This window comes from Ranitomeya variabilis, chromosome 1 (genome assembly GCF_051348905.1).
Source record: "Ranitomeya variabilis isolate aRanVar5 chromosome 1, aRanVar5.hap1, whole genome shotgun sequence".
NCBI lineage: Eukaryota > Metazoa > Chordata > Amphibia > Anura > Dendrobatidae > Ranitomeya > Ranitomeya variabilis.
In genome coordinates, this window is record NC_135232.1 from 1,059,890,356 (window position 1) to 1,059,904,790 (window position 14,435).

Genomic DNA, 14,435 nt, shown 5'->3' on the forward strand with positions numbered 1-14,435 from the left:
TTACCTTCCACTGGCTTTGCACCATAAAGCCGCAAAATTATTACTCTTCCTACATCAAAATAATGTACAATGTAAGATAACACATCCCAGAATACTAATGGCCAAAGTAAATGCTCTCTCTAAACAGCAAAAGCACAAAAAGAGGATTCGGAGATCCTCCAAAAATAGAAAAAACAGCAACAAAAGGCAGAGATTCTTACCTGCCTAGGCCTCCAAACAAATACACTAACAGGATGCAGTGGACCCATGTGGTTAAAATGGAAAAAACACAGGTGCAGCATAACCGATGAGGCAGCCAGTCACCAGCTACCAAACTAATGGAGGGGGTGGCTGCTTGGCACATTGCTGCACATAAAAACTTGTATGTGGCGCTGTTCACACAATGGAGATGCACAGCATCCAGGCAGGCCTAGTAGTGACACCCTTCTATTAGATCAGGCGGGCCTGCCCAGCGCTATCCAAATGCACCCCATGTGCACAGATGCCTGGATGCTGTGCATCTCCATTGTGTGAACAGCGCCACATACAAGTTTTTATGTGCAGCAGTGTGCCAAGCAGCCACCCCCTCCATTAGTTTGGTAGCTGGTGACTGGCTGCCTCATCGGTTATGCTGCACCTGTGTTTTTTCCATTTTAACCACATGGGTCCACTGCATCCTGTTAGTGTATTTGTTTGGAGGCCTAGGCAAGTAAGAATCTCTGCCTTTTGTTGCTGTTTTTTCCAAAGTAAATGCTGTAAAATCATCTAAATGTATTCTGCCTACAAGAAAGTGGGATGATTTCCACTGCAGACTACAAAATTAAAAACACACCTTCAGATTTTGATATATACTGACTTTCAATATCAAAATCAGCCAAGTAATGCAATGTACTGTATTTCCAATAATATTCAACTTCTCGTAGATTATGTTCAGTCACCAGGCTTTTGTTACCCAATCTTAGAACTGCATGATTTAGGAGCAGAGACTCGGAGTCCATAAATGTATGATCTACCAGTTCTGGAGATCTACCAGTTCTCTGAATGCTGAGCTCTGTATAAACCCGCCCACACCACTGATTGGCTGCTTTCTGCATCCATTGTGCATAGGCAGAAAGCTGAAAATCAGTGGAGAGGGCAGAATTATACAGAGCTCATGAATACAGATGACTACATGGCAGTCGGTTTACTAGTCCTCTAGTGTTAATCTGCTGCTGATGAAATAGTGATTTTATCAAAACTAAAGTAAGCAGCCCAGTAAGTTACACGTTGCGGCAATCAGGGTCCCTGTCTCTACAATATGCTGCTCTCAAATTAGGACTGATGGTGGTGACTGATTCTAAACCGCCTTGGTCAAGTCAAAGTAAAGCACCACTCATGCATTTATCTGTTATTATTGCGGTGCTGGAATTGTGCTACTAATCTAAGTACCCTGCCCCCAGTCTGATACTTACCAGCTGCCATCTTCATCTGTTATCGGTAACGCTCCGGTCGACTTCTAAAGGTTGTGACCCGATGGATCACTCCAGTGTTTGCTGGGTGAGCCGGTCATCAGTACTCGGTGTAAGTGTAGGAAAGACAGAATGAGGCCAGAATAAGGTTCCCGTAGACTTAGACTGAGAGCATGTGACCGTTACCTCTCAATTCCGGTAAGTCAGATGTTGCAGTCATAAGATGCCAGCGCAGGATCGGAGCGGTGCCAGGAAAAGCTGAAGATAGTGGCTGGTAAGTATAATACTAGGGGCAGAGAACTTACATTAGTGGCACCACTCCAGCGCTGAACTAAATAAAAAAAACACTGGAGTGGTGCTTTAATAATAACACAATTACATGCACTTACCCCAAGATAATGGCCATCAATGAATACAACAGGTAGAGATGGCATTTCAGACACCCGGCGACATCTCTCATCAACCTCTTTTCCATATTCACTGTTAAGGGCAATATTCTTTTCCTCAAATTTTACTCTGTGATTTTGGAAGATTTTCCGGACCATTTCACACCTCTCAAAGGTGTTTCTTACCACACGCAGACTTGTAGTGTAAATCACAATCCGCCCATATTCTAAGGTGGTAGTGGACTGCAAGAAATGAAGTTTTGTATTACAAAATGCGAGGGGACAGAGAGAACCAAATAATATTACTTTAATGTAAATGAATGCAAAGTATATTTAAATGCTGTTTTCTTAATATTAAGCACAACATTTTCCATTCTATAACCTGCATCAAAGCTATGTCAAATAATTAGTATTATTTTACCAAATTACCAGACTAGCAACATTTGTATTATTTTATGTCATTTCATATTCTAGATGCAGGGCCGCCATCAGGACATTACTAACCTTACTCCTGTATGGGGCTTGGTAAGCATAAGCCCCCTTCTTGTGTTTGTGCTCACCAGCCCTAGGTTCTAATACAGTACTGTGTGCCGCGGCGCACACCTCGGGGCTGGGAGCTTTCCTGGAGCTCCACGGCAGTCAAACCTGAATGGCTGCACAGCTGCAGCTCCTTTCACCTTTTCTGGATATCTGGGCAAGTGGTGGAGTGTGCGCAATGACATCATCGCGTAAGTGCCTGCATGTAAGTTCGTCATTGCGTGTGCTACCTTTTCCTTGTGCAGCATTACTGCTTCACAAGGTGGCTCTTTCAGTAACAAACACCTGGGGGGGGACAGGTTCCCTTAAATTTCAGTAGTTGTGTCAGCGTGGCGGTCGCAGGACACATTGCCGGCTACACAGCTGGGGATCAGCTGACGTTACTGAAACCCAATAACACTGGGTCATGTGTTTTGACTGTGCAGCCTGCACTTCTGAGCATCAACTGGCGGTGTTGGAGCCCAGGGATTACAGTTCAGGTGGTAGAAACATGAACGCAACAGGAGACCTGGATTGTTGTGATCCGCTTTTTGGGATCCCCTGGTGGTGGCTGGTGGTACTGGAGGCTTGTGTGTGCTTTTCTCCCTCAGCTCACCTGTTTCCATCAGTTTTGGGAGTTCCCTATTTAGCCTTGCTCTCCAGTCACTTCCTTGCCGGTCATCATTGTAACCTGAGTCATTCAGTTGCATGTTCCTGCTACTAGTCTGCTGATCAGCTAAGTGGACTCTTGTCCTTTTTGTTTTGTATTTTTTGTCCAGTTTACAGTTTTGTCTTTCCCTGTTACTGGAAGCTCTTGTGGACTGAAATTGCCACTCCTGTGTCATGAGTTGACACAGGAGTCTTAAAGTAATCTCAGGATGGGTTTTTGAAAGGGTTTTTCAGCTGACCGTGAAGTCCTCTTTTGTATCCTTCCTCTATCTAGTAAGTGGACCTCGCTTTGCTAAATCTACCTTCATACTGTGTATGTCTTTTCCTCTGAACTCACCGTTAATATATGTGGGGGCTACTATCATCTTTGGGGAATTTCACTAGAGGTAAGCCAGGTCTGTTCCTTCCTCTTCCAGGCGTAGTTAGTTCTCCGGCTGGCGCGTGGCATCTAGGCAGCCGTAGGAATGCTTCCTGGCTACTGTTAGTTGTGTGGTAGATTTAGGTCACGGTCAGCTTGAGTTTCCATCACCCGAGAGCTAGTCTGTTATTTTGTGCTTCTGATGTTCCCATGCCATTGGGGAATCATGACAGTATGACCGGCCGCTGTTAAAGTAATTGGCAGAAGAAAGGAGAGTAAAAGAAGTCTGTAGATTTTTTTTTTTTTTCTTCTCATGTTTGCTACTTAGTTGGCTCAGTTGTATTTCTGCTCTATTTACAGCCTTGCCTTTCTCTCCTTCTAACCCTTGAATGGCTCTGATCTCTCCGGTTTAAGGATGGACCCTCAGAGTTTGGCTGCAGGTTTTAATAATCTTGCTACGAAGGTTCAGGATTTACAAGATTATGTTATACGTACTCCTATTTCTGAACCTAAGATTCCTACACCAGAGGTATTTTCCGGAGATAGATCTCGGTTTCTGAATTTCAAATGTAATTGTAAATTATTCCTTTCTCTCAGACCTCACTCCTCTGGAGATCCTGTTCAGCAGGTTAAGATTGTGATTTCTTTGCTGCGAGGTGACCCTCAAAATTGGGCATTTTCATTGACACCAGGGGATCCTGCGTTGCTCAATGTGGATGCGTTTTTTCTGGCTTTAAGGTTGCTGTATGAGGAACCTAATTTGCAGATTCAAGCTGAAAAAGCTTTAATAGCCCTGTCTCAAGGGCAAGATGAAGCTGAGATATACTGCCAAAAATTTCGTAAATGGTCTGTGCTTACTCAGTGGAATGAGTGTGCCCTAGCGGCAAATTTCAGAGAGGGCCTTTCTGATGCCGTTAAGGATGTCATGGTGGGGTTTCCTACGCCCACAGGTCTGAATGAGTCCATGACAATGGCGATTCAGATTGATCGGCGTTTGCGGGAGCGCAAACCCGTGCACCATTTGGCAGTATCTTCTGAAGGGATGCCAGAGAAAATGCAATGTGACAGAATTCTGTCAAGAAGCGAGCGGCAGAATTATAGGCGCAAAAATGGCTTGTGCTTCTACTGTGGTGATTCCGCGCATGTTATATCAGCATGCTCTAAACGTACTAGGAAGGTTGACAAGTCTGTTTCTATTGGCACTTTACAGTCTAAATTTCTTCTGTCTGTAACTCTGATTTGTTCATTATCAGTTATTACCGTGGATGCCTATGTGGACTCTGGCGCCGCTCTGAGTCTCATGGATTGGTCCTTCGCCAGGCGCTGTGGGTTTGATTTGGAGCCTCTGGAAGTTCCTATACCTCTAAAGGGTATAGATTCTACACCTCTGGCTTGTAATAGACCACAGTTCTGGACGCAAGTGACTATGCGTATGACTCCAGACCATCAGGAGGTGATTCGCTTCCTCGTGTTGCATAATCTACATGATGTTTTAGTGCTTGGATTACCATGGTTACAATCTCATAACCCAGTACTGGACTGGAAAACTATGTCTGTGTTAAGCTGGGGATGTTGGGGGGCTCATGGGGACATACCTTTGGTTTCTATCTCGTCATCTATTCCCTCTGAGATTCCGGCTTTTTTGTCGGATTTTGGGGATATTTTTGAGAAGCCTAAAATTGGTTCTCTCCCTCCCCACAGAGAGTGTGATTGCGCCATAGATCTGATTCCAGGCAGCAAATTTCCAAAGGGTCGTTTGTTTAACCTATCTGTACCTGAGCATGCTGCCATGCGAGAGTATGTTAAGGAGTCCCTGGAAAAGGGACATATTCGTCCTTCTTCGTCACCTTTAGGAGCTGGGTTTTTCTTTGTCTCTAAAAAGGATGGCTCGCTGAGGCCTTGTATTGATTATCGACTCCTGAATAAAATTACAGTCAAATATCAGTATCCGTTGCCGCTGCTTACTGATTTGTTTGCTCGTATAAGGGGGGCTAAGTGGTTCTCCAAGATTGATCTCCGGGGGGCGTATAATTTGGTGCGAATTAAGCAAGGGGATGAGTGGAAAACCGCATTTAATACGCCTGAGGGCCACTTTGAGTATTTGGTGATGCCTTTCGGCCTTTCTAATGCACCTTCAGTTTTTCAGTCCTTTATGCATGATATTTTCCGTGAATATCTGGATAAATTTATGATTGTGTATTTGGACGATATTTTGATTTTTTCTGAGGACTGGGAGTCTCATGTTCAGCAGGTCAGGAGGGTTTTTCAGGTCTTGCGGGAGAATTCTCTGTGTGTAAAGGGTTCTAAGTGTGTTTTTGGGGTTCAAAAGATTTCTTTTTTGGGGTACATTTTTTCCCCTTCTTCTGTTGAGATGGACCCTGTCAAGGTTCGGGCTATTTGTGACTGGACGCAGCCTACTTCTCTAAAGGGTCTTTAGAAATTCTTGGGCTTTGCTAATTTTTATCGTTGATTTATAACTGGTTTTTCTGGTGTTGCTAAGCCTCTTACGGATTTGACTAAGAAGGGTGCTGATGTTGCCAATTGGTCCTCTGCCGCTGTGGAGGCCTTTCGGGAACTTAAGCGCCGCTTTTCGTCTGCCCCTGTGTTGCGCCAGCCCGATGTCTCTCTCCCCTTTCAGGTTGAGGTCGATGCTTCCGAGATCGGAGCGGGGGCGGTTTTGTCGCAGAAAAGTTCCGATTGCTCAGTGATGAGACCTTGTGCGTTCTTTTCTCGAAAATTTTCTGCCGCCGAAAGAAATTATGATGTCGGTAATCGGGAGCTTTTGGCCATGAAGTGGGCATTTGAGGAGTGGCGTCATTGGCTTGAGGGTGCTAGACATCAGGTGGTGGTTTTGACTGATCACAAGAATCTGATTTACCTTGAGTCTGCCAGGCGCCTGAATCCTAGACAGGCACGCTGGTCGTTGTTTTTCTCTCGGTTTAATTTTGTGGTCTCATATCTACCAGGTTCTAAGAATGTGAAGGCGGATGCCCTTTCTAGGAGTTTTGAGCCTGATTCCCCTGGTGATTCGGAACCTACAGGTATCCTTAAGGATGGGGTGATATTATCCGCTATTTCCCCAGATCTGCGACGTGCTTTGCAAGAGTTTCAGGCGGATAGACCTGATCGCTGTCCACCTGGTAGACTGTTTGTTCCTGATGATTGGACCAGTAGAGTCATCTCGGAGGTTCATTCTTCTACGCTGGCGGGTCATCCTGGAATTTTTGGTACCAGGGATTTGGTGGCTAGATCCTTCTGGTGGCCATCTCTGTCTCGAGATGTGCGTGTTTTTGTGCAGTCTTGTGATGTGTGTGCTCGGGCCAAGCCTTGTTGTTCTAGGGCTAGTGGGTTGTTGTTGCCCTTGCCTATTCCAAAGAGGCCTTGGACGCACATCTCTATGGACTTTATTTCTGATCTTCCTGTCTCTCAGAGGATGTCTGTTATCTGGGTGGTGTGTGACCGTTTTTCTAAGATGGTTCATTTGGTGCCATTACCGAAGTTGCCTTCCTCGTCTGAGTTGGTTCCTTTGTTTTTTCAAAATGTGGTTCGCTTGCATGGTATTCCTGAAAATATCGTTTCTGATAGGGGTACCCAGTTCGTTTCTAGATTTTGGCGGGCATTCTGTGCCAGGTTGGGCATTGATTTGTCTTTTTCGTCTGCCTTCCATCCTCAGACTAATGGCCAGACGGAGCGAACTAATCAAACTTTGGAGACGTATTTGAGGTGTTTTGTGTCTGCGGATCAGGATGATTGGGTTGCCTTTTTGCCGTTGGCGGAGTTTGCTCTTAATAATCGGGCTAGTTCTGCCACTTTGGTTTCCCCTTTCTTTTGCAATTCGGGGTTTCATCCCCGTTTTTCTTCTGGTCAGGTGGAATCTTCGGATTGTCCTGGAGTGGATGCTGTGGTGGATCGGTTGAATCGGATTTGGGGACAAGTGGTGGACAATTTGAATTTGTCCCAGGAGAGGACTCAGCGGTTTGCTAACCGCCAGCGTCGGGTTGGTCCTCGCCTTCGTGTTGGGGACTTGGTGTGGTTGTCTTCCCATTTTGTCCCAATGAGGGTTTCTTCTCCTAAATTTAAGCCTAGGTTCATCGGTCCCTATAGGATTTTGGAGATTATTAACCCTGTTTCCTTTCGTTTGGACCTCCCGGCATCTTTCGCTATCCATAATGTGTTCCATCGGTCGTTGTTGCGGAGATACGAGGTGCCGGTGGTTCCTTCTGCTGAGCCTCCTGCTCCTGTGCTGGTTGAGGGTGAATTGGAGTACGTTATAGAGAAGATCTTGGACTCCCGTATTTCCAGGCGGAGACTCCAGTATCTGGTTAAGTGGAAGGGCTATGGTCAGGAAGATAATTCTTGGGTAACTGCCTCTGATGTTCATGCCTCGGATTTGGTTCGTGCCTTTCATAGGGCTCATCCAGGTCGCCCTGGCGGTTCTTGTGAGGGTTCGGTGCCCCCTCCTTAAGGGGGGGGTACTGTTGTGATCCGCTTTTTGGGCTCCCCTGGTGGTGTCTGGTGGTACTGGAGGCTTGTGTGTGCTTTTCTCCCTCAGCTCACCTGTTTCCATCAGTTTTGGGAGTTCCCTATTTAGCCTTGCTCTCCAGTCACTTCCTTGCCGGTCATCATTGTAACCTGAGTCATTCAGTTGCATGTTCCTGCTACTAGTCTGCTGATCAGCTAAGTGGACTCTTGTCCTTTTTGTTTTGTATTTTTTGTCCAGTTTACAGTTTTGTCTTTCCCTGTTACTGGAAGCTCTTGTGGACTGAAATTGCCACTCCTGTGTCATGAGTTGACACAGGAGTCTTAAAGTAATCTCAGGATGGGTTTTTGAAAGGGTTTTTCAGCTGACCGTGAAGTCCTCTTTTGTATCCTTCCTCTATCTAGTAAGTGGACCTCGCTTTGCTAAATCTACCTTCATACTGTGTATGTCTTTTCCTCTGAACTCACCGTTAATATATGTGGGGGCTACTATCATCTTTGGGGAATTTCACTAGAGGTAAGCCAGGTCTGTTCCTTCCTCTTCCAGGCGTAGTTAGTTCTCCGGCTGGAGCGTGGCATCTAGGCAGCCGTAGGAATGCTTCCTGGCTACTGTTAGTTGTGTGGTAGATTTAGGTCACGGTCAGCTTGAGTTTCCATCACCCGAGAGCTAGTCTGTTATTTTGTGCTTCTGATGTTCCCATGCCATTGGGGAATCATGACACTGGATACTGTAGACAACCAATTATTTAATCTGGAAGAGGAGTGGCAAATTCCTGCGAGATCCAGGCCTTGTTCATTTTCAGAAAAGTAAGCCGGTCAATGCTATCAGAGGATAATCGCATGCGACGGTCTGTTAGTACACCACCTGCGGCACTAAAGACGTGTTTCGATAATACACTAGCAGCAGGGCAAGCCAGCACCTCCAATGCATACTGGCTTAGCTCTGGCCATGTATCCAGCTTAGAGACCCAAAACTTGAAGGGGGAAGAGCCGTCTGGGAGTACAGTAAGAGGGAAAGACATGTAGTCTGTCACCATCTGACGGAAACGTTGCTTCCTGCTGACTGGAGCCGTCTGTGATGGTGTAGACATGTGTGGCGGGCACACAAAACTGTGCCACAGTTGGGCCATACTGGTCTTGCCCTGTGCTGAGGCACTGATTCTGCTCCCTCTTTGTGCAGAGCTTCCTCCACTGCCTCGACGCACTGAGCTGCTTTGTAAAGCACTAGCAGCACTGCTCTCACTTGGACTGGAGAAGATGATGGAATTCACCAGTGTGTCTTGGTACTCCCGCATTTTACGCTCCCGGTTCAACGGTGTTATGAGGCTTTGTAAGTTGTCCCGGTAGCGAGGATCTAGGAGGGTGTACACCCAATAATCAGCCGTGTTGAGAATGTGGGCGATGCGGCGGTCATTTCTCAGGCACTGCAGCATGTAATCAGCCATGTGCTGCAGACTGCCAACTGGCCAAGAAACGCTGTCCCCTGCTTGAGGCATGATCTCTGCCTGCTCTGCATCACCCCACCCTCGCTCTACACACTGACTACTGGAGAATTGTGTAACTCCCTCCTCTGGACCGATGTCTTCCTCCTCCATTGACTCCTCCTCATCCTCCTCACAAAGTGTCCCCTGCCTAGGCCTTTGTGAGGAACCACGTAGCGCTGACTGTCCAGAAGCTGATGGAATTGGTGACTCCTCATCCTCCACCTCTTCCACAACATCATCCCTTAGCGCTTGCAGTGTTTGTTGAAGCAGGCAGATAAGGGGGACAGTCATGCTGACTAGTGCATCATCTACACTCGCCATCCGCGTGGAATCATCGAAGGAACGCAAAACCTGGCAGACGTCCTTCGTAGTGGCCCACTCAGTGGTTGTGAAGTCTGTACGGCGCGGAGTGCGACTTCTTTGCGCCTGATGCAGCTGGTACTCCATTACTGCTGCTCACACAACCGCTCCAACATATGTAATGTGGAATTCCACCTGGTGGGTAGGTCACATATGATGCGATGTTCCGGAAGGCGGAATCGGCGCTGCAGAGCTGCAGTGCGCGATCTTGCCATGCTGGAACGCCGCAAGTGAGCACACTCTAGGCGGACCTTGTGCAGCAGTGCTTCAAGATCCGGATAGTCCCTCAAAAAACTCTGAACGACCAAGTTGAGCACATGTGCCAGACATGGGATGTGAGTGAGGTTGCCTAGGGCCAGAGCTGCCACCAGATTTCAGCCATTGTCACACACTACCATGCCTGGTTGGAGATTCGCTGGCACAAACCACACGTCGCTCTCCTGCTTGATGGCATTCCAGAGCTCTTGCGCTGTGTGGCTTCGATTCCCCAAAGAAATTAATTTCAAGACGGCCTGTTGACATTTGGCCACAGCTGTGCTCATGTCGGTCCTAACAGGTAAATGTTCACGGGTCCATGTGGAGGTGGACTGTGACGGCTCCTGCAGCGAGTTCTGAGGAACTTGTGTTTGAGGAGGAGTGAATGCGTACAGACTGGTTTCCTGCAATCCTTGGAGTTGGCAGAACACGTCCTGCGCCACTCGCACGATCTGTACCCGGCTCAACAACATTAACCCAATGGGCAGTGAGGGAAAGGTATCGCCCCTGTCCATGGTGACTGGTCCACGCATCGGTGGTGACGTGGACCTTGCTACTGACGGTGTTCAGTAGCGCGTGTTTTATGTGTTCCTCCACATGCTTGTGCATAGCAGGGATGGCTTGCCTGCTGAAATAAAAGCGGCTGGGCACATTGTTTTGTGGGACTGCCAATGCCATCAAGCTACGGAAGCTGTCAGTCTCCACCAGCCTGAATGACAGCATTTCAAGGGACAGTAGTTTTGCAATGCCAGCATTCAGAGCCTGTGCTTGGGGGTGGTTTGCCGAGAATGGCCGCCTTTTCTCCCATGCCTGTGCTACCGATGGCTGTAGACTGGGCTGGGAGTGTGAGGATGACTGAGAACGTGGTGCTGTGGGTGGATTTACAGTGGGTCTCTGGACAACAGTGCCAGAGGTTCTTCCATGGTGATGCTGTGAGGAAGCCGAACCAGCTGTGTGTGAACTGGAGGAAGAGGCAACAACACGAGCTGAAGAGGTGGCAGGTGCCGCTGTTGGTTGGCCTAGGTCTTCAGTGTGTTTTTGTAACTCCACCGCGTGCCTGGTCCGCACATGTTTCCACATATTTGTGGTATTGAGGTTGCTGACATTTTTCCCTCTTTTGACTTTCTGATGACACACCTTGCATTTGACAAAGCAAATGTCATCTGCAACTGTGTAAAAAAAGAACCAGGCACTGCAAGTCTTGGGAGTGCCCGTTTTGGCTTTTGGAAGAGGCGCGCTCCTAACGGGTGCCGAAGTGGAGGCTACAGGAACCGCAGTCTTCCCCCCCCCCCTCTTTGGCCCATTCGGGGAATCTCTTCCTCAGAGCTGCTCCCACCACCTTCCTGTACCTCATGCCACGATGGGTCAAGGACCTCATTATCTACACTACCCTCTGCCACCAACTGCTCCTCCTGGGTAGTCTCAGCAGCACAGTATGCACCAGAAAGTGGCACCTGAGTCTCATCATCAGATGCATACTGTGATGTGGTGACCGGAGGCACTGGCCCACCCGCCTCTTCAGAGACAGAGAGACAAAGCTGTTGGGCATCTCTGCACACTGCCTCTTCTTCCATTTCTCCAATGCTGCTTGGCTGGCCCCCTGTTTCCAAGCCAAGAGATTCAGAGAACAGAAGTAAAGATGGCTCCTGTCCTGCGCTCTCTGACTTCCTGGGCAATTTGGCAGGTGGTGAAGAGACAGATGGGTACTCTCCAGTGCTCTGTGCCTGAGGGGATGTGGCACTAATTGAAGTCGATGTGTTAGCTGCCATCCATCTGACAACGGCTTAAATTTGTTCTTCACGCAGCAGCGGTGTACGCCGATCTCCTACAAAGCTGCACATGAAGGACTGTTCCCTGCTGAAACTGCGTGATGATGAGTCACCGTTGCCCGCAGCAGGCACAGAATCCCCACGTCCTCTCCCTGCTCCACACCCACGCCCACGTGCCTTACTCCCTGCCCTCTTCATCTTGGTTGACTGATAAAGATAAGCAGAAAAGTACTAAGGGCTTAGTGTGCTTATTCCTGAACAGCTCCTAACAGGTATAAGAAACACTAATTTTCTAAAGTGTGGACTAGACTTTAATATGAGCTAATGTGGCCTACACAGCTGTAAAGTGGTGTGTTTGGTGAACTTTATTATTATTTTGTATTTTTTTTTGCAGAAATGACTACAGAGCGATGTGCACTCACACAGAGACCGTGCAGACAGCCGTAAACGGCTCTGCAAGGCCAAAAAAAGCTCCTCAATGTAATCCTATGTAGTGTTTTTCCACAATTTAGCTGGATATGGGTGGAAAGCCACTAATAGGAAATATTTGAAAAAATGTGCAGCAGGCTGCACCAATTGCAAAAAAAGGACAATGGATTTAACGGTATAAGGCAGTGACGCACCCTGAGGTGACTACAACCGGCTGTGGCTGCGGACAGACTACAGAGCGATGTGCACTCACACAGAGACCATGCAGATAGACGTAAACGGCGCTGCAAGGCCAAAAAAAGCTCCTCAATGTAATCCTATGTAGTGTTTTTCCACAATTTAGCTGGATACGGGTGGAAAGCCACTAATAGGAAATATTTGAAAAAATGTGCAGCAGGCTGCACCAATTGCAAAAAAAGGACAATGGATTTAACGGTATGAGGCAGTGACGCACCCTGAGCTTACTGCAACCGGCTGTGGCTGCGGACAGACTACAGAGCGATGTGCACTCACACGGAGATGGTGCAGACAGCCGTAAACGGCGCTGCAAGGCCAAAAGCAAGGTTCTCACACAGCGCTTGCTAAATTAGCCTGGGTAAAGCACAATGAAGCAAATCGCTATCTCTAAACTGGCCCTCAGTCAGAACACAGCGTCCTGTCCCTAACTGAATTCACAGCAGAGTGAGCCCAAAATGGCGGCAGCGACTTTTAAACTGCAGCATGACATCATTTCAGCAGCCAATCACAGCCATGCCAGTAGTTACATGCCCACCATGCAGAACAGGATGTGCCCACACTTCTAATCAGTCCTCATTGGCTGAATTCGGGCAGTTTGAATTCTGGGAACTTTCGATTCCGGTATCCGACATACGGAAAATATCGGAAATCGGTATCGGAATTCCGATACTGCAAATATCAGCCGATACCCGATACTTGCGGTATCGGAATGCTCAACACTAATCATGTCAGTTATCATCATTACTCATGGTAATGAGCTATTTTTAATACTATGTTGTACTTTTGAAATATTTTTAAATCATGCCTGGTTTTGTTTGTAAGTTAATAATGAGTAGGGTTGAGCGAAACGGATCGGACATTTTCAAAAGTCGCCGACTTTCAGCAAAGTCGGGTTTCATGAAACCTGACCCGATCCCACTGTGGGATCGGCCATGCGGTCGGCGATCTTCGCGCCAAAGTCACGTTTCATATGACGCTTTGCCCGCCATTTTTTCAGCCAATGAAGGAGTGTGGGCAGCGTGATGACATAGGTTCCGGCTTGCTTTGTGCGGCGTCACAGGGGGTAAAACCGCCATCTTAACATTTGGGACATAGCGATTTGCACAGTGAAACACAAACTTTGCAGGGACGGAGGAGAGAGAGAGAGAGAGAGAGAGAGAGAGAGAGAGAGAGAGAGAAAAATACCATTGACCTGTATTGGGTTTCGTGTTTCGGTTGGCCCCCGACTTTTCACAATAATCGGCCGATTTCACACGATCCGACTTTCGAGACAGTCAGGTTTCACGAGACCCGACTCGATCCTAAAAAAGCAAAAGTCGCTCAACCCTAATAATGAGTCAATATTAAAGAAGTGAGAAGAGATGGAGTCTAGGTATCCTCACCTGAATAACTATTGTGGTGCTATGTCTGCTATACATTTTTTTATTTGTTTAGTTTTTGTTGTTTTTAAGCTCCTATGTTTAAAAAAAATCCTGATTAGGGAGTCAATGGTGTAGATAGAAACAGATACCCAGAAAAAGTTGGAATACTTGGACTCTTTGATATTTGGTGAGTGGAGGTATACTGCCGCTCACAAAGAATAAATGATCTGATTTTTAATGTATGATTTTTTTTCTTTTTTATTTTCTTCTTAGTGTCTGTTATTAAAATGCTGTTAATATGATTTTTATCTTTACCCTGCAAAGTCTTATATTGTTGACTCATTTGTTTGATTTGGTCTCATCCTCCACATTTATGAAGAAATATGGAACTTCTGAATGGTTCAAACACTTTTAAAGGGGTTGAAATGTTTTCAGTCACTCTGTGTGAGTGCAGACTTGCCAATCCTCCCAGATGCGAGAACTCACCATTGTCTGACTCTGTAAATCAAGTATTTGTGAGATGTGTTTCGGCTCACCAGGGTGGTACAAATGTGTCCACATCCGTATAATACTGCACCCTGTTGTAAATATGGTCGAACGTCTGCAGTAATGTTGTTATTCGTTCACAAGATGTCACTGTTACCTAAGACATTACTGAAGGACTGTAAGATATATACTGCATGTCACAGTTGGAGCTACAATCTG

The 14,435-nt window shown here is 46.9% G+C and overlaps 1 protein-coding gene across 1 annotated transcript in view; it reads right to left on the reverse strand.

Moving 5' to 3' along the window:
* GRXCR1 (glutaredoxin and cysteine rich domain containing 1) overlaps positions 1–14,435 on the reverse strand; it is a 95,538-nt gene that overhangs the window by 51,521 nt on the left and 29,582 nt on the right. Inside the window, exon 2 of the mRNA XM_077275452.1 lies at positions 1,817–2,056. Within this exon, the coding sequence (XP_077131567.1) occupies positions 1,817–2,056 (240 nt within the window). The remainder of the gene's footprint in view (positions 1–1,816; positions 2,057–14,435) is intronic.